Source organism: Micromesistius poutassou (genome assembly GCF_964030765.1).
Source record: "Micromesistius poutassou genome assembly, chromosome: 11".
Classification (NCBI taxonomy): Eukaryota; Metazoa; Chordata; class Actinopteri; order Gadiformes; family Gadidae; genus Micromesistius; species Micromesistius poutassou.
In genome coordinates, this window is record NC_140281.1 from 6115501 (window position 1) to 6141654 (window position 26154).

Sequence of the window (26154 nt, forward strand, 5' to 3'; positions counted from 1 at the left end):
GAAGGGCAAGACATTAAGGTATGCAAGGTTCACTTTATCCAGGGTTTGCTGGAAGTTAGTCCACCCTCAGCAGTGATAAAGTGTCTTGGTCACTCACCATCATTTCGTAGGACAGGCTGAACATGGCTATAAAAACAGAGGTTGGACACTAGCAGGGAACAGCCAACCCCTCATATAAGCAGGGCCTGCTGTTGAGTGACAGTGGGTAGCTATTAACAAGCCCTGCATGTGCTCCTTGTCACTATGCCTCCCTATGTGTGAGCACATGCTGCGCTTGTGCTGTGTGTGGATGTGTGTGTGTGTGTGTGTGTGTAACATCTGTAGTGAAGTGGAGAACGACATTTGCAAAGTACCATACTGTCTGATGGCTCTCTTGAGGATCGATTGATCACTGGCTATTGATTTACAATCCAGACTTTTCCATCTTATGTGACACCCTCAGCAATACAATCCATAATCCACTTTTACAATTGAATAATTGTTTGTTGTTGTATCAAACACAAAAAAATGCATTCAATATCACACAAAAATTTGTTGCAGTAGGATTATACGCGTTGAATGATCTTTAAGTAGTGCTTTCCAAGCAACACAAAGCTTATTACACCAATTCCCTGTCAGTACTGCTTCTATCTGCTGGATTGTGAGAAGACACTCACAAAATATTTCTCTTTTTTACGGCCTGTTCCGCAGGCCCTGAAATTCAAACACTCACTCAACAGTACTTCTTTACACGGCTCCCACCCCTTCCTCTCTCCCTCCCTCTCTCTCTCCGTTGGGTTCCTCAGTAACTGAGTAACCCCTATCCTCACCTGTGCTGGCATGTATGTGTGTGCCTATAGGGGCGGCACTGAAATACCGTTGCTAAATACCGTTGTCTAAATGGAAGCCTATGTATTAGACAGGCTTCAGGAGGCTTGGTGATAGACAGTAGGTGGGATCTGCCAGTTTTTTCCATCTTAATAAACAAGCCTACTGTTATGCACTTGGGTTTATCACAGAAACTCTTCATTCATGGTTGACTAAGAATGACACATTTCTCAGATACAGAAAAGGAAAATCAGAAATATAATTTTGTAAGTAATAGGTGAACTTCTGCATTTGCAGTGCAGTTGTCTGGTGAGCTTTCTGACACAACTCATTTGACTCCTGGACAATTGGCATCAGCTCAGTGGCATGTTGGGGGTCTGCCCACCCTGTTTTGCCCTCCCCGCCTTCCTTTCCTCCCTTCTGCCAAATCTTACCTCCTTCCCTATTCTCCCTCCCTTTTCCCCACCCTACCCTCCCTTCCCCCCACCCTACCCTTCCCTCCTCCCAACTCCTACCTCCCCTCCCCCCACCCCACCCTCCCATCCTCCCCACTCCTACCTTCCCTTCCCTCTGCCCACCCGCCCTCCCCTCCCCTCCCCTCTGCCACCCTCCCCTCATGTCCTCTCCTCTCCCCTCCCTTCCTCTCCTACTCTCCCCTCATGTCCTCTCCTCTCCCTTCCCCTCCCCTCCTCTCCTCTCCTACTCTCCTCTCCTGTCCTCCCCACTGATCTCCCCTCCACTCCTCTACCCTCCCAGCCTGTCCTCTCCTCTCCTCTCCCATCCTGTCCTATCCTCTACCCTCTCCTCTACCCTCCTCTCCTGTCCTCTCCTCTACCCTCCTCTCCTGTCCTCTGCCACCTTCCTGCTGTGTGTTATCTTCCTTCTGCCCCTCTGGCTATACATTTCCAGTGTAATTATTGAAGTATTTTGCTGCTGCAGCAACTCCTACAGCTATGTTCTGTGCATGCTGAAAACAGGAACCCAGAGGGTATGATCTTCCAACTGAATACGCTTCACAAAGTCCTTTCAATAATTTCACTGTGATTAAAGTTGATCCTTGCCAGAGCGAGTTGTGTAATAGCTCAGTGATGGCCCCAATTAGGGCCATCTATATATATATCTATATGTTGAATGGTACAGGGCCCTAACAGTGAATAATCTCTCTACCACCCAATACAAATACCACAGTATTTGTATTGTGTACACAATACACAATACCACTTTCCCAATAATAATGTTTATGATGTTTATGTTTTTGTTCAAGCTGAAATCACATAAGTTGTCAATAGTTAATTTATTTAGAGCGATCACATTCAGTTTGAATGTGTTCATAAATCCATTATCTGGAATATTGGTGTTAGCGTTGGTTCGCACACACATTAATCCTCGGTCATTAGATAGTTTCTCTTTGCTTTACAGGACAGCTGCCCCTGTTTGAACTTTGACCCCTCCCCCTCATGACATTTAGCCCCAGTGTTGGGTTGTTCCTGCAGCGCTCTGACCTGCTCTGCCTGCGTTCCTACAGGCTCTGGGAAGTCACATCAATATGTGACTTCAAGCCATCCTCTGTGCTGGTCCCTGATTGGTTGAGTTACAGAGGAGCTGTGATTGCAGCATGAAGAAGTAATGGTCCTGCTGTTGGGATATTTGTTATTTTGACCTAATCATTTTGTTTGTTACCTGTAGGACATGGAAAATAATAAAGACAAGCTCCATTGTATCATTGTCGAACATCCATCCATCTGCCACAGCATATTTAATACCACCCACAGCAACATCTTTAACGTCCAAGTAGCAACAAACAAGTTTTCTATTGAATGTAATTAGATAAATTAAATGTCTTAGCTCGCCTGGGAGGGATTTAAAATATAAAACCAACACCTGCTCCTCTGTAATTGGGGATTATACAGAATCAAGGGTAAAAGGAAGATGCCCTCAACACCGAAGCAGTTACACCTTCTGTCAATTAATGTCAGAAATGGAGGCTATTCTATAAAACACATAAATAGTAATTTTAAGAAGGATTGATCACCATGGACACTGAAAGAACACACAAGAATCACATAGTTTTGGACCAGGTGGATTCACATATTTATCCTATATCTGTAAACATACTTATTCAGGATACATTTAGATAATAATTGTACTAATAAACATAATTAACATACAAAAACAGAATGGATTTATGTATTTATACGTAATATTTTTTCAAATGAGCAGAAGTGGGATCTTGACGTCACTCTCAAGATGCTTAAAGCTGCAATAAGCAATTGCTGCTTGCCCCACATTGTTTTAAATTGTGTTTGATTGAGTCTCACGGAGACTCACCACTTTAGAGCTGAATGCATGTTAACCATGAGACAAAATCAAAACACAAATGACTCAAAACAAAGTGGGGTAAGCAAAAATAGCTGGTAGCAGCTTTTAAGGATTTCAAACCCAAGCCCAATTCCTTATGTCACTGTGAACAGCTGGTCTGTGCTGCAGTCAGGCTTTGAAGCCTGTCAACTCTGTTAACCTCCCAGAGTCATCTGGGGCTCTGGGTTAGTCGCAGGTGAACACCACAGTTCATCTGATAGATGATCATCTTGCAGCTTGACAAAAAAAGGTAAAAACGCTAAATAAAATAAAAGGTTAGCAAGAGTTCACCGCATATAAGAAACACACAGAAAGCATTCGGTTCAATGAAAAAAAAAATATATGTTCTTGCCAACATCAAAAGGACACACATCTTAAGTCTCTCCAGGCTAGCCCTCGGAGAGTTGAAGCAGACCTCTGTTCTCCTTCACATGTGCAGCTCCATCTTCCAACATGTGGTCGGCTCCCTAGCTTTGGGAGGTTTCTGAGCATTAGCAGAATCATTTGCAGTTACCAGCGGCCAGTTTGGGCTGAGACAGTGGGGTTGAGAGAGACAAGGTAGGGTGAAAGCAGCAGAATACAGAACCTCAAAACGAAACATCACAGCAAGAAAGAAGGAAGAACCTGAAAAATACTCTCCGGAATTCTGGTTGGTTTGGCGCCAAAAGGGGAGCACAACTGTGTCAGAGCACACACTTTGCTGCTCACTCATTTTATGAAGACAGAAAGGATCTAAAGCGCTTGTTAGTGTTGTGGGTATTTGATATTTGTTTCCATTGAGAGAAAGCAAAGAATATGTAAATCCCTGACACACTCCTTCATGATTGATTCATTCATCAAACACACTCCTAAACATTTTCAGGCTAACCTCTATTTCTACGAGGGGAAAACATCAGGGGAGGGTCCTCCACCCCAGGTGATGAATTACCACCAGTGTTGCTCTCACCAGAGAACCTTTACCTTGGAATGTCCTTCCTGCCTTATGATTTAGTAATGTGCCCATACAGTGTGGGGAATTTTTTTTCTAAATGTGGAATCACAAAAATGTATATACTTTGATCACTGCTCCCTTTTTTTGTTGTACTATATTATACTATTCTATAGTATGCTATACTAAACTATACTACACTATTCTATAGTATACTATTCTATACTATACTAAGCAAAACGTTATTATACTATACTATACTATATTACACTACACTACACTAAACTAAACTAAACTATAATATACTACACTTTACTGAAGTAAACTATAATATACTTCTATAGAAGTTATACTCTGTTACAGTCCATCAGGCCCAACTGCTGGCCACTGCTTTTTCTGGGCTCAGGTCTGCAGGCAGAATTCCCTACATTCTGCTTTAACGCTGGATTCTTGACCTGCTGTCACCCTTGGTCACACACCCGTCCAGCCCACCCCGCCCAACCCCACCCACCCCACCCACCCCACCCACCCATCATGTGATCTAGCGCTCTCAACCTGAGACCTGAAGAAGGAAAAGGAGGAGGGAGAGACAATGAGTGGTTGTAAAATATGACCATAGGAGAGTTGGTACTAGAATATGGGAGGCCCCTCATCAACATGATTCATAGAGAGACCATAGCAGCCTGACAGCACACGGTACAAGCCCAGGCTGGTCACATGCTTACCTGCTGTAAGACACCCCAGGACTTTCTATCAAAGTGGTTTCATTCTGTGCAGTATGTATATATGTATGTAAGGAATAAACAATGAAGGGGTGTCCTGTTATTTGAGAATATTGTCAATATGTTTATAGGATAGTTTGAATGTTGATTATGTTGGATTTGTGGTGGATGGATTAGGAACTGTTATGAGGCAAAGCTCCCATTATTCAAACATAATGCACACCCTTGGAATGTTATTGACCAATCAGGATCAAATGTTTAACAAGGACAGTTGTTAAAAGAGACACTTTTGAAAAAAAGAAAACTGCAAAAAATACCATAGAAAGATACTGAAAATATGTGGTCGGGGTTTGAGTGAGTCAAACTATTGCCAAGACCCATGGGCCATAGCATGATTGCCTCCATCCGTCTTTCCCTACTTCCCCCCTTCCCTCCTCTGTCACTAAACACTTCTTAAAGTTCTGCCATCATTCCTTCCTTCCTCCTTCCTCATCGTCCACCTTCTTCAGCTCCTCCATCAGACATTTGAATTGAAAGCTGGATAACTAAGAGCAGTGGCACACAGGGATTGTGCAATGCACCGCAACACACACACACACACACACACACACACACACACACACACACACACACACACACACACACACACACACACACACACACACACACACACACACTAGATTGAGACAGTATAATTCGTATCATTTATAGCTGTGCTGCCGTGGCGACAGGAGAATCAATGGTTGTTGCTGAGGTCCACACAGAGCCTAATGATAATGTACAAGAGCCGGGTCCACCACATGCACACTCACTGTGGACAGGTCCATAGGTATCAAGCCTCCCTTTCTAAACTTTGTTTATGTGCAAAGGCAAAACAAATATTACATTTCAATACACACATTCCTTTCATGAAAGATTTCTGAACAAGAAGCGAGCATGAAAGCGGAACGGTCTGCTGACATACATACAAATAAACCAACAGTTTGTTGTTTTATTGTTGTTTATTGTTTATTCTTCCCAAGATAGGACATCTGTTGTCTACATTGGTTGGACATTGTTACCCTAAAACTGAACGCACATGTGCCTGTCTGTGGGATAAGCTGCACGTTGTGTGTTAAACAGCGGAGGGCAGTCCTTTAATAACCTTGTGCAGCACAATAGCATTACATCATGTCTGTTATTTCAGGCTTAGCAGCTTGTAGCTCCCTCATGTGATTTAGTGTTGTGCTTGAGCTCCGCTCATGTTTTGCTATCACTCTGCTATTTTAGTACCCCACTATGTCTTCACAACTGATATATATTGATGGTGGTTCTCTTTAATGGGATTCTTCTCAAACAAACTTGACTTGAATCAAATCTGTAGGATAGAGTAGTTTACGCCACATATATCTTTAACATATTCCCCATGGCAAGATCAAGAGCTCATAGCTGCATTGTTGTGTGATTATGTATGATTATGATGTTAAAGTAAGTCGGGAAGACAGTTGCTAAACGTGAGGTCCAGTTAGAACTTAACTTCATTTCTCTCTCTACTGGCATTCCACACCCATCCGAGAGCAGGCCTGGTCAAACACACACACACACACACACACACACACACACACACACACACAGAGGTTTCAACCTCCAAACGGACACAGATCTGTGTTTGTAGTTGTGAGGAGGTGCCGTGCTGTAATAAGCTCAGGGCTCAGTCTTTGACTGCAGCTTTTTCCACCCTGACTTGTAGAAGTACCACTATTCACCCCCCAGCCACGCCCCAGTAGTCCCTCTCCCTGGATCATGAAAGGACCCATTTAACTGCTACAGAGTCCGCACATGACCTGGGCTTACTGTCTCTCTTTTCTCTCTCTCTCTCCCTCTCCCGCTATATATACGTATATATATATATATATATATATATATATATATATATACTAATACTATACTGTGTTGAGGTGCCTCCAGCATTATGGTTGACTTTGCGCAGTGCCCTTACACCTCCATCTGGTTCCCTTTGCGCACACAAGCACACACACAAACCCACGATCGTTGACATGGGGGGGCGGGGGGGGGGGGGGGCGTCGGGGAGTAAGTAAAGTCATTTGCTTCAGGTGCTTTTGACCTTTTCAGGAATGTATATTTTTGACAGAATGAGGGTGTAATTATTGTTTAACACGGTCAGGCCCAATATTTAGGTCTTAGGTCTTCACAGCTACTTTTCTTTCAGATTGAATGGAAAGGGGAAAGTGTTGTGTCAGTCACAGTAAATAGAGTATTTCTATGTGCAGTGCAGGAACATTGTCAGCGTACCTACGACATACCTACGTAACTATTCATTATGGTGAATAGTTACGTTTTCTTAGATTTTCTCCTCATAATGTCTTGCTGAAAGATTGGACCATTTTTTGTAATCCTAAATCCCTTTAACTTGCAAACTAAAAGTAATAACTAACAGATAACTAATCCCCTCCTGTTTTCGATTGACTAATAAAGCACAACAAGTCTGGAGGTCGTCAATCTGCCACATTGTTTGAGTCCTCCTTACCTTTCCCTTGTTTCTCTCTCTCCCTGTTCTTTCTATCCCCTCTTCATTGTTTCCCTCCCACACTCGAGCAGCATCTTCTCATTTCCTCATCTCATCTTCTTTACTCTCTTTCACTCTCTCTCTCACTTTCTCTCACACACACACACACACACACACACACACACACACACACACACACACACACACACACACACACACACACACACAGAGGCACTGTCTGACTGCCGCTGGCTTCCTCCTCCTCCTCTTCCTCCTCCTCTGGCGAGGTCTGATGCTGAGCTGTGTGGCTGTAATGGGAGGATTGGGTGCTGTACCATTCCTCCTCTCACCTGTGAAATTTCGGAGCCAGGGCAGCGGTGAATGGACGCTTTGTGTCCCCCCGCGGACCGCCCCCCACACCCCCCGTTAAGGAATGCCCCTGCATCGTCCTCAAAGAAAAAGCTTCATTTGTGCAGGAATTTGGAGGCATCTTGAGAAGTGCAGGAAACATTTTTTTCCATGGGGGTGGTGGGGTCGAGGGAGAGGTAGACCTTCGTGAGCTGGAGAGACAGTCTTTTACCTCTAGTGGCTTTCTTAGCTAATTAAAGAAGATAAAGGTAGTATTTAAGTAAAGTAGTATAATTATTTATATCTAAGTATGTAGTCTATCTATGATGATCTATCTATCTATCTATCCATCTATCCATCTATATATCTGTATAGAATAGGTTATGATTGTGCAAGATGCTAAATAAAGTATCCCCTTTCCACGGTGACACAGAGGGCACTGTGTCAGACTGAGGGCTTCGATACACACAGACCGTGAACTAATAATCGTTCAATTTGCAAATCCAGCGCTCATTTCCGTGTGGATGGCGACACCTGCTGGTCAAAAAGAAGACACACTTCAGACTGCATCTGATGGAAGTGACGTATATATGATTAGCCAATGGCTAAGCTTCTTGAGTCGAGTCCAGATTGAACAGCCAATCATCAGTTGTTTATTGCGGAAATAGACCATGTGTGGTTGATGCCTGGAGCTAATGCTAGCTAGGTGAATATTCACTTAATTTGACGAATGTTTCATTCGTAAGTTGGGGTTTATTGTGTAATTACAGTGAAATCTCTCCGATTCACTAGCTTCCAAACCCCACATTGAGGTAAGATTTCAACTCGTAAAGTAATCGCATGCATTCAACCACTAAATTATTCACAATGAATTAACTCATCGGGATCGAACACAACAAAACCTGACCAAGGCTGGTGTGTTTTCTCTTCTAGCAAACTTGCAAGCATTCAAAAACGCCATATATTCACGACGAATGTTTATTTAAACGTTTCCAATATTTGAAAACGTGTGTGTGTGTGTGTGTGTGTGTGTGTGTGTGTGTGTGTGTGTGTGTGTGTGTGTGTGTGTGTGTGTGTGTGTGTGTGTGTGTGTTAAAGATGTGACCAGTTAGAAGGACAAGATGAGAGCTTCATATTTGTGCTGAGTTGTTGTTTCCTTCCTGAAGTGAAATGGATAAGGATGACGGGTTGGTCAAGGCAAACCAAAGTAGAACTCTGCTTGTGCGGCACCTACCATCCGAGTTGGGTCGAGAGGAGAAGGAGGATCTCCTCAAGTACTTCGGAGCCTCCTCAGTCAGGGTGTTCTCAGCCAAAGGCCCCCTGGTAGGTGGTGCCTGTTTGACTCCTGCATTGTGAATGAATGAATCACTGTATTGTCCGTATAAGTTACTTTAAATAAGGAGTATTGAAACCAACGATGTTTCAGTCACCAACTCGTGTTTGAATGATCAATTGTAGCTAAAATTGGTCTAGACCTTACCAGGATTTGATGTTCATATTCCTAAGGCAAAAAACAATACAATGGCACGTGTCTTATTGACAAGCTGATTGTGCTCACTGCTCAGTTTACCTATCAACACTTCCGGTACACGTTGGGTATGTTACATTTTATTTTCACTTACTCTTCTCCACAGAAACATGCCGCATATGCAACCTTCGGCAGTGAGAAGTCTGCAGCAAAGGTAATCTTCGTCTTTCATCTTGTTTCATCACAATCTTACTCTGCAAGACACCTTTCCCATGTACAGCCAGATGGGTGTCATCTTGTATCTGCTCTGACCTTACCATCCCTTCCAGGCCCTGAACCGGCTCCACCAGCTGCAGATCCTTAGTCACACACTTGTTGTGGAGTTTGCCAAGGGCCAAGACCACATTACTGTGTTAAAAGACCCACCAGTATCAGGAAGGTGGGGATTGTTTATTGAAATCTAAAATCAATTCAAGAAACTGCATGAAACTATAATAAAAGAAACATTCTTTTTTTTTCCTTTAGGATCATTGTAAACTCAGTAATTGTTTTTAGCTTGGTAAATTACAAATAGTATCACATTGGTGCCATTGGCAAGCGAGTAAAGGTCAAGCATGACGTATGACTCTTATCATGTCAACTCTCTGCATCACTGGCAGTTGTGACTGAAAACACTTCCCACTTGGTGGTAAAGAAATTACGCCTCTCTTCTCCAGCACTACAGGTGACAATGAGGAGAAGAAGAAACAGCCAAGCATACCCCTCATAGAGATTGGAGTGGCACCTAGCCTTGGGTAAGGATGATCCGTATACACTGTTTTCCAACCTTTTTTGGCCTGTGACACAATTTCTAGCTCTTAAAATGTGTGTTTTTTGCATCTACCTCCACACATAGTTTTTCCACAATTAACATCTGCCACTAATATCAACAAACAGTTTATTTTTTTATGTTTAGCTTGTCGTGGCTCATGAATCATTAGGCAGTCAGATTGTGTGTACGTGACATCTATTGAGACCTTTTGAAAACAAAAATAAGAATCATAGTTAGCTAAAATGGATCATTAAATATCTATCGCTGTCCTAATATTAAACACGATAATAATCTACATCCAGTCCTCTGGCCGGACGTGATCCTGACTGTATCTGTTGTCCCTGTTCTTCTCTTTGGGCAGCTGTGTAGTGTTGTACCCACATTTGTATTTTCATTTTAAAGTAAGTTGTTGACCAGTGTTTAAATCAGGGATGGCCATCTGAGCTCGGATAACCAGGCTGACTTCAGACTCGACACTAAATATTTAATCAAATATCTCTTGCTTCTGCAAAAACCTTTTCTGGCATCAAAGATCTCAAGACTTTTGGGCTAAATAAGCACTTGGCTGCTGGGGAAATACAGTCAAAGATTCAGGAGAAAACTGGACACCCGAAAACATCCAGATAAGCAGAAAAACGACAACTGACACTTTTGTTGGCGCTGCACTTGTTGACCTCAGCTCGTTGGCTTTAAATTATTTAATGACCACTTTTACCACTCGATCAGTACCACAGAGGCCCGGAATAATCATTTTCTCTCACATAGTGTTTCTAAATGTCTTCCCTCTATATACGGCATAGCCAGTGTTTGATGTTGCGGTGCACGAAGAGATCACAACTAAAATGACATTTGGTTCATGTCAATATATGTACAGACTTTGTTATTGGTCATTTAAAATGGTTTACATGGAACATTTGAATATGAAGATATGTTAATACTAATTTCACAATACATACACAGTAATACACATAGTGTAAGAGCAATATCTATATTCTACATCCACTTTTAATTTTCAATGTATCTAGATTTAAAAACAATTCTGTTTACAGGAAAGGCACATTACACCCAAAACTGTGTCAGACTGTTTACAATACTCAAAGGGGCAGTTCTTGAGAGATTCCCGCTTTATGTGCGCACGCACCTGCATGTTTTCTAACGAATCCACGACTTTGACAATCTGAGAATGGGCAGAAAGGTAGCAACAATTGTGTACCAGTTTACAATGCTTTGGATAATGTTGTGAATCATCATATAATCATCTTAATAATAGTAAAACAATGTTTAGGAATTTAAGAAGCAAGGGGATGTTTCACGGACATGTTTAAACAACGCCCCCTTGAATATATTGGTTGACGACCAGTGAAGTCTGAGCTATGCACATGACTTGAACAAGTTTGCAAGAGATTCGGTCTAGATGACAACTTATTTCTCCTCCAGCTAGATTGAATATAATGTACCCAACCTCCACCTCCAGGAAACAGTCTACATCTCTCGTATAACTAACCAGGGCTTAAATTTCATTTTCCAAAATGGGGGGGAATTCCCCCCTTAAGAGCTCCACGTAGGGGGGATTTTTAAAGAGAGAGAGAGAGAGAGATGGGTTCTGTGTGCCTGCGCGCACGTGTGTGTGTCTCCAGATCAAAGATTGTACAAAGGACATGCACCACCGAAACCGGAAGATGGTGAAGTGAAGTCAATCGACCCGAATTCACACATTTGTGCGGGATTGTCCCGCATTATGCTGGCCTGAGTTGCGGGCAGCAATCCCATGCTGAAATTTAAGCCCTGCTAACTGTGAGGTCAAAAGTGTACCACACTATAATGAGCATTTTAACTATAAACCTTGAACCGTTTTACATTGCTTATAATAACACTGCAACTACTAACAAGGACACTTATGTAAAGAGTTGTCACAGCGGTTATATTGCTATTGCATGATCTATCAAAAATAACACGATGTGGTTGTACCACATTGTAGAGCCCTGAGTGGGAGGCCCATGCTCCGGCGCCTGGTTAAAGGGCTGTCCAGTCTGCTTCCACACAGCCCTCTGGGCCGCTCCTCTCTGCAGCCCCCACAGTGACTCTGAGCGGCCCGGTCAGGAGCTGTCAGCCTGCCTCCCAGCCAATTAGAGGCTCCAAACAGGGTGCTGCCGGCTGCCACTACCCTGACAAGGCCGTCTGTCCTACCTGTCCTACCTGTAGAAGTAGTCTTCCATACCCCCCTCTGCTGAGAGGCAGACAGAAGCTCGTATGCTTCCAGCAAAGCAATCAACCCTCCCCCTTTGGATTAAGACAACACTCTTGATGGGAGAGTCACATGCTGTTGGCTCCTGCCTGGTTGTTCTGGTTGTGGCGGGGCCGTTATTACCTGCTCGGTGGTCAGATTGTTGGTCTACAGATGACTTCTCACTAATGGCTTTTTATTATATATGCTGTCCCATCCCCCCTTTATCCCCAGCAGGCTGCCTGCCCACTTCACTTGTGGTCACGGAGACCCCGAGCAGCGGGGGAACATTGCATGCACAGCACTCGCGCCTCACCCTAGCCGTCCAGGCCTTATTAGAAAACGCTGTTGGATCAGATTTGTTCTCGCTGTGCCTTGCCTCATTTAGGCACCACTGCACATGATTACCTGTGAACACGACGTGTGTGTGTGTGTGTGTGTGTGTGTGTGTGTGTGTGTGTGTGTGTGTGTGTGTGTGTGTGTGTGTGTGTGTGTGTGTGTGTGTGTGTGTGTGTGTGTGTGTGTGTGTGTGTGTGTCATTTAAACAAGAAGTCCGGTTGTGGGTTCAGCTAGGATGCCTGTTTCAGCTGTGTGTCACCGTTGTTTTGAGATGTACGGCTGTATTGAACAAGGTATGTTTTTTTTATAATGTTGCAACAGTCTTTGTTACCTAACAGATTTCTCTTTCCATCCTTCTCCTTTTCCAGGTTGAAATTTCAAACAAGTCCCAGTTTGAAATATTTATACCCACCACCATCAAATGCAATCCTTGCAAATATAATGCATGCCCTCCTGAGTGTGCCAAAGTTTTATGTTCAGGTGAGTACATGCATACATATAGTACATGATGCCTGAGAGAACCATTATCTGTAGGTATTCTTTGATACAGTCTGTCTACTTACCTGCCTGCATTCAACACGAGTTAAACCTACAAGGACGTTAACAACACACTTGTCATGGCTGCTCTAGGTTTCTGATTCAATCTGGTTCAAATAAATTCCCATTCCGTAGTTAGTTTCCCAGTGGTTTTTGATCCAGCTCCTTATAGATCATATCGCACAGATTATACTTGTGCATTTCCAATGATAAATAGTACATTGAATAGGAGGAAAGAGCATGGGGGTTAATATTTCCCCTGGGGCTCCAACTCTTTTTATTTCTGTTAAATGTTTTTACTTTGCTTCTACTTCTCCTTTCAATGTCTTGGTGGCGCAATTGTGTTGCATTTCGACGGCGATTAGCATACTCTATTCTACTTACCAGGAATATAGGACATTTCTTGAAATATATCTGCAGAAATTATGTTATAGAAATCGATTACCGGTCAGTACCAGTGCAATAAATGCTCTTTGAATAGATGTTTTGACGATTGAGTGGAATCGACCTGACTAGATGAGTAGCATCAGGCCTGATTAGATGATTAGCTGATATTGTTATGACTGAGGGTCTGATCACACAGAGCAGCGTCCCAACAGTCACGGGAGCTTAGTGCATTGTGAGAAGTGCTCTGACTGTGACATTTTAAGCAGTTTAAATTGACTTGACAAGACTCGAAGCTCTTAACATTTTTAAATAAGCTATTATGCCTACACTGCCCAAATCTGCTTCTTGTCATTGTTGGACATGTGTTCCTTTCGTTGACTAGCGTTGCTGCTCTGCACCCAAAGTGCAGAAGTGAAAATATTCAAACTTTTATGCGGTGCAATAAAACGCCGGAAAAACGTGAGCTGAGTCCAAAGAAAGGAGCTCCACTCAGGCTGCCATACCGTAGGAGAACAACGGTATCGTGGGGGTCACATTTAGAAAGAACCAGAATAAGCAGTCTCAGCGCTTAAAGCCGTACTTGTACTAGTCTCGCTCATCAGACTTTATATTAATGTCTGAAATTGGATGGCAGACGATCTCAACGTGAACGGGGTGCTTCACATTCTTTCGCCTCATATTTGTTTGGACCAATCAGGTGGCTGGAGGCGCAGTCTGTTATCTCGTAATTGCCAAACATAAACTCGGCCAGTGGCGGTAAACTTTAAAGAAATTGTTTAAGGTTTCATCTCAACACTGTGTGGCCACTGTACAAACACAGTTATTAAAATCCCCATCTGAAGGCGCATCCTTTCGCACAAGTCTTTTGTAGAATATCTCTGCAATGAAACAATGAACATGGTGTGACTCCGGCCTTTACGGTTTCTGGGTTTAAGCCAATACTCTGCCAATATGTACCGCCCCCGCCCCCAGAAGTTCTGCTATAGAGTAGGACTACTGGGTCTAAGATTATACCAATATGCTCCTTGTAATGTTTCCTAACCACTATTTTGCAGGTTCTTCATCTGATGAACAAGATCAATTTGCCATGTCCCTTTGGCCCTGTGACCCCACGGCCCCCTGTGGTAGGCCACAGTTAATCAATAGCAATCAATAGCAATCCACTCTTTTGTATGTGTTCTGCATACCGTTTACAATGCAATTGTTGCATATTAGCTGGAAAAAAAATGTATAACCAGGGTGACCTTTTTAAAAGTTCACGTCGTATACAATAAATAATGTGTTGGACCAGGAAGAAGGCTATCCTAGTCCAACACTAGCTGTACCTCTCTCCCCGCAGTACGACCTTGCCCCTGGCCCCATGCCTCCGCCCTTCCCACCCGACTACCCCCCTCTGCCCCAGGAGGACATGGACCTGTCCAGCGAGCCAGAGTCTGAGTACGACAGTGGAGATGGTGACGAGAACAAAGAGAGGTGAGGTGGTCGCCACCATCACATCCAGCAGTCACAGGTTGGATACCACAGGGTATATTGTAGGAATGAATGTTGAGACAGTGCTGTAGAAAGGAGGCATTTCAAAGGAATATGTTCCTCCCAAACATATTAATAAATATAAGTATATAATACATATGTATATGTATAGTTAGTAAACTAAGTAATAAGTAAACTGTATCAAATAATGCACACATTTAAATTGTGTCTTCATAAACAAAGTTGATATTATAAATGATATTAGAATGTCACATTGTATCGCAATTGCATAAATGTCCTTAAGCAATTTTGTTAAGACAAAGATAATGTAGAAGCAGAATTTGAGTGTTTTCAACAGGTTGTCTTCTGTGACTGTTTGACCCAGGGTTGCCCGACTGATCGGTCTGGTCAACCAGGCATGCAAGAGGCCACTGAGAACCAAAGGGACTTCCAAGAGGAAAAAGCCCAGGATCAAGCACCTGCTCTCTGTTCCCCCCAAGCCAGACTCCCAAAGGTACCCTGCTGAATTACCCTCCATCCATAACACTACATTACCTCATACATCTACTTATGAAATAGACTTCCCCATTGAGAACTTTTGTAAAAGATCATTGTTTTTACTGTTTCTATGATGGTAGGAAAATAACAGACACGTACACACACATACAAAGGTTTCGGTAGCTTAAGCAGTGGGTAACATATGAAAGTACAAGCCATGGTACAGCTTTTAAAGAATAGCTCCCACCAACACATTGTATTATATATCTTCCACTGGAAGCATGACTGTGCATGTCACTTTATGTTGTTCTTCTTCCACTAAAGAATAAGGGCTGATCTGTATTTCTGATCAGAGCTAGATTGAGACAATCAGTATCTGATATGCAGAAGTTGCACCATATACCCTCAAAACAAAAGGGGGGCATGGTAATGTTCTAGTTCAGTGGTTCTCAAACCTTTTACCATGAGTACCACCTTAGAAATGATTTGGCTCTCCAAGTACCACCGGAATTAAAATAAAGTTTACAAAGAAGGCATTAATATTAATAATAGGATTTATTATTCACATAACTTTACTTGACTGAAGCAACCAACTGTAGACTATGTAAACTCATGTATTGTATTTAAACACTTGCAACGAGACAATACTAACAACAGGTCAGAATATAATGTTTAGGTTTGAAGGAGAATGTAGCCTACTCAGGCACAAATTGAAAATTTAGTAGGCCCTACTGTGACCTTCTCAAAGTAATCCTGGGGAATGTACCCATAAGAATAATAATAAAAAAGAAATTGGTAATGGCGACTCTGGGCCTATCATGCTTAGTGAGAGGGGTGTGCGTGGCTCTGTGAACAGAGTTCTGTGATGTCTGGGTCGATTGAGGTTAGCTTTAGCCTCAAACTTGGTTCATGATGTTGTGTCAATAAGCTCCACCTGTGTTGCGCAACTTTACCGTGCATTCACGTCGCAGCCGCGATTGCATTTGGATCACGGCAGTGTTTCCCACAGACCAGGTAGCAATGTGTGGCGGATTTGTTGACGGGGGGGCGGCATTATCGTTAATAGAAAATGCGGATCATTTTCTTTCTCGTGTGTCTCGTTTTTCGCCCGTGCCTAAAACCGCCACTGCTTATAATGCTAAAGCCCAGTTCAGACCAAAGACTACTTGCAACTCGCAACTCCTTGCGACGAGACGGGCTGAGACGTTCTAAAAACTGGGCAGTTCACACTGCTGCACCGGACGGCGATTAGTTTTATTTTGGTTGAGAGTAGGCTAGAGTTGCTGTGTTTCGCCATTCTCCACTACTTCTGCATTGTAGTAATTCGCTGGAGCTTAGTTTGTTTAGATCCCGCTAGTTGGATACATTGCATTCTTTCGTAGTGGCGACTTCTCGACTCCAAGGGAAGCTCGGCTTCACCTAAAATTTCGAAAATTAAATGGTCAGATATATACTGTTGTTAACATTTCATTGATTAAAAATGTGTTAGAACACGTCCATCTCGAAGACGAGTCCGTTCAGAATCAGCTGCTTATCGCAGGTCGACTGACTCGATTTCCTTCTCATACTTACGTGTTTAATTTGCGTGTGTTTAGACAGATGGGCACGCGCACCAAGCATCACCCGCATTCATTCATTCTTTTAAACACTCACTCGCGGTAAAACTAGCCTATGTTTTCTCACGATCAAATACTCTTCAATCCTAAAAGTAATGGGCTTGTACACGATGTCTGGGTCAAGAACATATGTGTTTGCTGTACGATGTTTGCAGATGCATTGATTTAAAAGTAGGCCTACAACTTAACGCTGTATCAGCTGTTCTTTCCCAAATCATTTAACCAATCATTTACCCTAAAACTAGATTTTGTTTTGGAAGCCTGGAATATACTTTGCTCGAATGTATTATTGTTATTATTATTTTAACGCATGGCATAGCCTACTATACTTCATTCATGTTCATTCATGCAGCCCTATTCATACTACGTATGAATAATCTTTGACATCATAATTTAACATGCAAGTGTAGTGGTGCCTGGTTGCTGCGGGGGAAGATCAGCTTTGCGCCGGGTGCAAACTAGCAACGACACATGCGTCGGTGTAGAAAGTCAATTGCGCCGGGCGCAAGATAGGGCCCTTCTTCTGTTTGGCGCACATGGCTAATTTGCATACGTGCACAGCACTGTCGGAATGGGAACATGTCGGACTGGCAGCATTACGGGGGCGCGATTACGGGCTGGCGGAGTTACATTTAAAAAACGCGTTCAAGTAAAAATAAAAAAGAAAAGCGGAATCAATTTGTGGCGCTCGTTGTTCAATCTGTGGCGCAGCGCCACACATTGGCCTATGTGTGGGAAACACTGCACGGCCATCACACATGTGCTCATTCGGAGCATTGTAAATCATTTATTGTTTCATTGTTGTAGCCAGTTCATTTATGTAATAAATGAACCGTTAACAATGCGATCGGGATTTTTGACGGGGGGGGGGGGGGGGGGGGGGGGAGGGGGATCGATCAGGATTGTTATTGTTGGATGTGTGGCGTGTGTGTAAGCAAGCAAAAGCGTGTGTCACACGGTGAACCCGTGAGAGTTACGGTGAACCCAGCTCTGCTTCAACTTAAAAAAAAAAAAAAAATCGTTCATACTCCGCGTACCACTAGAGAACGCTCGCGTACCACCAGTGGTACGTGTACCACCGTTTGAGAACCACTGTTCTAGTTAGTTGAAATAACTTGTGGAGCATATGGTGTTGATTGATCTATCCCACTGAATCTGGCTAGTTGTGTGTTCCTGCCTCAGTGAACATAACTGATTGTGTGTGTGGTTGTTCCAGCGCTCCGGGCCCCGTACTGAACCCCTCAGACGTGTTCGAGCAGCCCCAGCCTGCAGGGGCCAAGAAGATTGAGTTCCACATCTCTGTGCCCGATGTGGCGGCCATACTGGACGGAGGGGCCCCGGGGCTCGGGGCGGAGCCGGGCCAGGACAATGCAGGTAGATGGCCTCCTCAGTACTACCTCGAGTCTCTATCCATAGATATACTGACTGTATATAACGATCATCTGACTATCACCATGTCACAGCAGGTCTGAGCCCATACATCGACCACATATGGACCATTCTGTGGTCCCAGGAACAATGTTGGTTAATTACAGGGACCAGCATTTCATTAATACACAGGATCAGATGTTATAATCCCTTGTGCCAAAATCCAAGGAAAACACATTCAGAAGCCACTGTCCAAACCAACCTTATAAGCACGCTGGCTACTAAGCTATCAACCAATGGTGAAAAACACGAGACAACTAGCCTAACTAACAGCAGTAAATACAGCAGTATGCAGTAAGCAGAATATCATTGGGGTTATCAAGTGGGCACCCTCTTTCACAGATGTTTCGTTAAGTTAGGCCCACGACACCTCCTGAAGGCTTAACAATAAAACCAGCGTCCTGGATTCACCCCCCTCAATGTATTAAATGTGCCACCACATTGCCACATTTAATGCATCTAAACACTCTCTTTCCTGCATCGTACCCCTAGCCCTACCGCTAACCCTGACCAAACAAACACGTTAGCACATTAGCACACGTTAGCACAGCTGGCTTACCTGAGCTTGCACCCCAGGAAGTATGTTTTCTCCTTACCCACAGCCATTCACTTGTTCGTTCTGCTGCCACGGACATGTTACTAACCGCCTGCCTCAGACTTCGTCCACAAATACCCAGTTCAGTCAGCAAACTAATAGCAGATCTAGCCACGAACCCCCACTCACCGATTTCAATAGGCCTTAGTCGCGTACTCCAGCCTCGCTGTGCTGCCTCTCCAGCCATCTTAGCATACTTTGCTTTCTTAAGCTCATTGGCTTCTTCAACTCTGTCTTCCCAAGGAACTGTAAGTTCAATAAAATAAACAATCTTCTCTAAGTCTGACCGCAATAGCATATCTGGTCTTAGCCGAGTGCTAACGATGTGTGGAGGAACAACAACCTGCTGAATAAGATCCGCCTTCATGTCCCAGGCTCCTCCATTACTTAGCTGCCCGACTCTGTGCCTCCCTCTAAATGGTCTAGCCTTTTCCCCCTGACGCACAAAGTTAATTTGCGTACCCTCTTTACTAGCGGCTGATGAATTAGCTTCTCTCCGTTTATCATCAACAGCCTCTGCCAAACATTTCAATACCTGGTTGTGATGCCATGTATACCGCCCCTGGGAGAGACTTACCTTGCACCCTGATAGGATATGGCGGAGGCTGCACACACGGGAACATAGTGTGCATGTCTCATCCTCACCAAACCACTGATTTAAGTTCTGGGGAGATGAGAGCACATCATTAGTGGCACCTATCATGAATCTGATCCTGCTAGCCTCCATGCTCCATAGATCTCTCCATTTTATCTTCTTCTCCACTCCCTCCCAGTTCACCCACTGCCCTTGATTTGCCTGCGACACCGCCTTAGTACATCTTACAGTCTCCTCCTGTCTATGTATTTCCTCCACTACCATTTTCCTCCTTTCTCCTGCAGAAGCCTTACCCCACGAGGGTTTACCTACGTCCCTCCCTAAGCCCCCCCGCCCATGCTGAACATGGCCCATAATATCCCTATGCCTAAGTGCCGATTGAGCTTGCTGGACCGCTTGTTTTGGTTTCCATTTCCTCCCTGCGTTAACTGTGGGTGCAACCCTCCTCACCACTGGGTCCTTGGACTGAGTAAGAGTCATTTCCAGTCTAACCTTAGCACATTTAAATTCTTCTGTCAGATTAGATATGGGCAACTAACTCCTAACTGACAACAGAGGTTTGATAGTGGTGTGTGTGTGTGTGTGTGGTAAAAGTACTGAGAATCGCAAAGCATTGGCTGTGTTCTCAAGTACTCCTTTAGAGCACATTTAAGCACACTAAGAACACCTTGGAAAAGGAGAACATTGAATTCTTTCCTCTTTTGTTGGACACATGCTGCTCCTCGTTACTAGGAGCCCGAACCAAAAGTGGGAGGAGAGCGCAGCACCTGCTGTCTGTCTGACTCAGAATCACAGTAGGGGAAATGTTTTCAGCGATTTCTAGCCAGTGCAAAAAAAAGAAAGAAGCAGCAGTATCTTGTCATCCCGGGCTGTGGTATCGCTGATGCCATGTTAACCTGTCAACCGTGCAACCCCGCTGTGCCTTATCTCTCTCACTCCCGCTACCCGTTTCTCTAAGACGTCTCTTCCCTAGTAACTCCCAGAGCAACCCACACACACACACACACGGACACGGACACACACGGAAACGCACACACACACAGACTTCCTAAAGGCATGGGCAAGATAACCTGTGACAGTTGGCTTTCTGGATTAGTCCCGCTTCTATTTTTCATTTCATTCAGTTTTTTCTATCTGTGTGGTTGTTATCGCCGGGTTTGATAAACAAGTCTAAAATAAAAAGGATGGGGTGAGGGCAGGAGGGGATGTGGGGGGAGGGAGGCTGTGTTCTTCCAGTGGTGTAAAGGACTGACCGCCCCCCCCATCTCTACTTGAGTGCACATATGTTGCATGTCGACCAGGCATGGTTTTTATTTATCTGCTTATTGCTATTCCCAGACTTGTACAGCCTGAATGCTCCCAGTAATTCCATTTGCTGTGTGTGAGTGCGTTTGTGTGAGGGTTGGCCTGCCTCTTGGGAGGTCCCATTGTGATCGATTTTATTTTATCCTATTCTTCAAAATGTCCAATGTATTTCGTATCCGATTTATTTTAGTGGTCTAGGTCTTTTCTTTTTAACAAACAGCACAGCAAATTCACTGTTCTGATCATCCATATATTATGCATTAATCATTCTGCCCAATGATTAATGATAAATTCTACCAAAGGAAGACATGATCTCCTGAAGATGTTGGTCCATGTTGGTGTGAAATCTCATTAATCTCTCTGTCTGTCTCTATGTCTTACTCACTCTCTCACAGAAGGACTTGATCAGGAGTCAACTGAGGGTATTGAGGAAGAGGAGGGGGCCGAAGGCTTTGGCAAGCTGTACCCCAGTGGCCCGGCATCCCAAGAGCAGGAGCAGGAGCAGGACAGCCAGGATGAGGAGGACCTGCCCTCCCACCTCATCTCCAGGAGGGAGCTGGAGAAAGGCCGGCTGTCCAGAGACGGTAGGACACGGCCTACACCTCTCATCTCATTAGTAAATATGAACTAGGACTAGGTCTGCGTCTCATCTCATTAGTAAATATGAACTAGGACTAGGTCTATGTGTCTCATTAGTAAATATGAACCAGGACTAGGTCTGTTTCATCTCATTAGTAAATATAAACTAGGACTAGGTCTATGTGTCTCATTAGTAAATATAAACTAGGACTAATTCTAATATGAACCTTTCGCACTATTGGAGGGTGGCTGGCTACACAATTGTTGCAACTTAGAGTCCTAAAGGTTGTGATTATTAGCCATGCCGCCATCACCATGGAAACACCAACTTGAAACCCTGGCCAGTGCACCAATGTTTATTAAGTGCATATTATATAAGGAAAAATAGTTCTGTTTCATAAAATTGAGGAGAAATCCACTTTTAAAAGCATATGTTAAAAAATTAGGTGGCTAGTATTCACGGTTGTTTGCACATGAGGAGGAAAAAGATTCTCATACTCATATTAGGAACTATGCTCGGGTGGACTGGGGGGGGGGGGGGAAGGTTGAATGGTTAGAAATCATGAGATTCCCAGATATTCTTAAGGAGCCCTCGTGTTGGAGCCAGAATATACATTTATGGTTAGTTATTATTTATGGTAAAGATAGAGGTTATAAAATATGTATTTATGTTTTGCATTTATTATAACTTAGTTTAATAATATCTATAATATCTAATATCTATATCAATTTGGTTTTACAAAGGTCAAAAAACCTAGCACGCAATGCTTGCTTATGTGCTTAAAGAACGTTACTGGAATTGATCGCTGGCAGTAACGCTACGATGGTTTGCTTTGAAAACTGTTTACAAGCTGTCGACACTACTATCTTCTGTAGAGAGTTGAATCTGCACCGCTCATTTGGATGCGCGTCCGTGAAGTGCACTGACGTCATTTCATTCATAAAGGAGTGTTCACTGTCGTCGGACAAGATATGAATGAAATAACAAATGTACTTTCAATTCTAATAGTATACAATTACTATGAAGTCTCAGTAGTTGATGATGATTTGATAAGAAAGGAAAAGCACCTAAAACGAGTGCATTGTTTAAACTTCTGTGTTGGAATTGGAAACCAATCAAAACCATAAAAATGTGCAGAATGCAAAGTTTGCTCAGATTCAGAAGTTTGGAGGATGATATTGACACCGCCCACACTGAGCGGCTATCACAGCTGAAAGGATCTAGAAGTGCCAAATTGGGCGTCTTAACAAGAAGGAAAAATTAAATCACTGATTTAATGAAGAATGCATGTAATGTTGAAAAGGTTAAATCAAAAATGGAAAACGAGTTTCTCAAAGCATACAAAGACTTGAATGAATTAAACGATTTAGTCAAAGGAGGATGCTAAAAAGGATCAAGGTGACTGGTATGTCCCTAAAGTAACACCTATGGATGAGTTCAAAAACAATGTATCACAATGGCTTTATCAAAATGAAAAAGTGAGTGTTGATGATGCTACAATGGGTAGGCCTACTGTTGATGATATTGTGCCTAAGGACAGTGTTTCCAACGTGTCATCACAACGTTCATCGAGGTCATCACAACGTTCATCAAGGTCATCCAAATCATCAATAGTATCTCTCAAAATGCATCTGGAAAGTGAACACGCTGAATTAACAGCTAAAGCTGCAAGGCTTAACCGGAAGCAACAGCTTGAGAAAAAGGAAGCTGACCTCAGAGCTGAGAAAGCTTGAATTGGAGACTCAAATGGCTGCAAATACAGCAAAGTTAAGCATTTTGAAGGGATATGAAATGTCCACAGATTGTGCCTGAATGAACAGAAACATTGGATCAAATGAATGGGTACATGGAAGCAGGATTGGCTCAACAATTATTTGAACCGGAAAAGAATGAACAGGATGAATTTGAGGACACTGAGATGACCCAGGCATACACTCAACCTGCAGTTATGTTGGACAGTACCACTGTGGCGGCTGTTACTCATGAAATGTCAAGGGCCCCGTGAAAGGAACATGTGGAAACAATAACAAATGGAACTCTGAAAGCAGATGCATCTGTGCGCAAAAAGACAACACTACCTCATCAAATTCATTATGCTCCTTTGGACACGAAGTATGTCATGCACACACCTAAACAGCCAGTAGATGTCACTAAAGATCAGAGACCACACAAGACTTCAACAATCAGGTCATATGATCCTTTTGCCCTACCAGGTACACCACACCATGACTTCATACCACATGGAACTGGAGCACATGGAGGTGTAGGCGCAACAACACACTCACAAAGTAAAGGATCTTCAATCACCCATGACTCAAATAAAATATGTGAACTTGACAATCTGATGGACATAATGAAGAATCAAAACAAAATAACAAACTCTCATTCAACAACAAGGGCTATTTACTTTGCCATCAGTCACTATTCCTGTCTTTAAAGGCGAACCTCTGGAATATCAATTCTTCATAAGAGCTTTTGAACATGGCATTGAAAGGAAAACTGAGAACAGCCAGGATAGACTTTACTTTTTAGAGCAGTTCACATTGGGACAACCCAAGAGAACTGGTGCGCAGTTGCCAATATATGGATTCAGACAGAGGCTACGCTGCAGCAAAGGATCTTTTAAAGAAGCACTTTGGTGACGACCACAAAGTTGCTACTTCATACTTGAATAAAGGTCTCAACTGGGCAGTGATAAAAGCATAGGATGCAGAGGCCTTACAGGCTTATTCTGTATTTCTTAATGGATGTTTGAATGCCATGAATTCTGTACAGTATTTGGAGGAATTAAATCATCCAATTAACATGAAAGCCATTCTCAGTAAATTACCTTTCAAGTTAAAAGAGAGATGGCAAATTAAAGCTTTTGAAATACAGGATCGCAATGGCCCAAGGGCAAAGTTTGCACATTTGGTGGACTTTGAGCTATCAATCTAGAATCTTGTCACATACATTGTTTGGAAAACTAAATCCCACACAGATTTGCTGGCTCATCACAACCAAGCAAGCCCATTCTCTCTAAAGACGTGAGGACTAAAAGTGGATACAGTGGGTTTGCTACCAGTGTGGCACCAGCGACAGGCAGCAACTCAAAGCAGTCTGTAACCGAATATGCAAATAAAACACAAAAACAACCAAAGAGTGTTTGCATTGCAAGGAAGATCATGATCTCAGTTCATGTCTGCAGCTGAAAAGGAAAAATCATGAGCAAAAACTGGAGTTCTTAAGAAAAAAGGGAGTGTGTTTTGGATCTTTCGAAGTAGGTCATATGAGTAAAGGTTGTCAAAGGAGACTAACGGCCGCCTCATACCTCCGGATCCGGACGAAATTTGTCCGTCCGTACTAAACGTTGTCTCCGGGACTACCCTTCATACCTCCGTCTGGTTTCAGCGTTGTTATGGATGTTATGCAAAACAACCTCTAGAGGGAAGTGACTGTCGTGTATAAAATGACCGGCATCGACAATCGCAAACATGGTATCTGTAGAGGAGATGATTTTGCTCTGTATCATCCGGCACAAAGTGTACGAGGCGGTGGCATGTGGCACCCCTCACCAACCTGCAGATTCTCTGCTCAAAATTTAAATTCAAAAATTTTATTGGCATGAAAAATATACATTTGCATTGCCAAAGCAGGTGAACAATAAAATAATAAGGTCAGGTATATAGTATAATATAAGTAATTAAAAACAAAATATATATATATACATCAGAAATTATAGGCCTACTATTTAGGGATGGGTCAGATTATTCGATTATTCGTTCCCGAGGGTCAAAGCCGATTTTTAACATTTGAACTGTTAACAGTTTTTCCCATTCAAATAAACAAGAATTAACAGACAGAACTAACATTGGTTCTGTAGCACTATTCGTTTTTTTATTATTATTAATCATGTACAGAAAAAAAATACACAAGCATAAATATAAATATATGCATACAACACAAACACTGATCACTGTTAAAGTTAGTTTTTTTGCATTTAAGATATTAAGTGATTTCTTGCCGATGATCCATGGCTGCCTTTGTGAATGTTGGCACACATCGAATAATCGATTATTCGTTCATATCACCCACTGATTATTCGACCATGAAAAATTTGAGTTATTCACATCCCTACAACTATGCTCTCTCTCTATTTTTGCGAATGGTTGGACTTCTGCCTCTACTGCCGCCTCGATCTCCGGTGGTATTGCTCCGGTTCATCCGGAGCACTCCGGATTCGTAAGCTCAGAGGCGACGGACCCACTGACGGAAGAAACAACCTCCGGGACTGGACAAAAGCGTCCGTATCCATATTTACCGTAGGGTGTGAATGGGCCTTTACCTGTCAAGTATGTTCTCTTAAACATCCCACAATCCTGCATATTAACAAAAAAGAGGTTAATACTCAGAAAGATGAAAACTCAAAGGATATGGCTGTGACAGATGTCTACACAAATCAAACTTAAGTGTGGAGTGATATTGGGGACGGTAACTCAGAATGCAAACTCTATATAGTGCCTGTTAAAGTCAAAATGAAGAAAAGCGATAAGGTGATTCTTACTAGGGATGTCACGAGAACCGATACTTCGGTACCAAGTCGATACCAAAATTCAAAAAACGTGACGGTACTCGTTTTTCTTAGTACCGTAG

General features: G+C 43.0%; 1 protein-coding gene across 2 annotated transcripts in view; it reads left to right on the forward strand.

The window, feature by feature from the left end:
• Positions 1-8328: 8328 nt before the first annotated feature.
• The window catches only part of rnpc3 (RNA-binding region (RNP1, RRM) containing 3), a 30348-nt gene continuing 12522 nt past the window's right edge, over positions 8329-26154 (forward strand). The window contains exons 1-12 of one of the 2 annotated variants that reach the window (XM_084474856.1): positions 8329-8375; positions 8440-8481; positions 8836-8992; positions 9304-9351; positions 9467-9576; positions 9854-9931; positions 12880-12991; positions 14491-14559; positions 14775-14908; positions 15291-15419; positions 18236-18393; positions 21338-21526. In XM_084474856.1, coding sequence (XP_084330982.1) covers positions 8840-8992; positions 9304-9351; positions 9467-9576; positions 9854-9931; positions 12880-12991; positions 14491-14559; positions 14775-14908; positions 15291-15419; positions 18236-18393; positions 21338-21526 — 1180 coding nt within the window. In that variant the 5' untranslated portion in view covers positions 8329-8375; positions 8440-8481; positions 8836-8839. Of the gene's footprint in view, positions 8482-8835; positions 8993-9303; positions 9352-9466; positions 9577-9853; positions 9932-12879; positions 12992-14490; positions 14560-14774; positions 14909-15290; positions 15420-18235; positions 18394-21337; positions 21527-26154 lie in introns of both variants that reach the window. The other variant, XM_084474857.1, reaches the window with a different exon arrangement.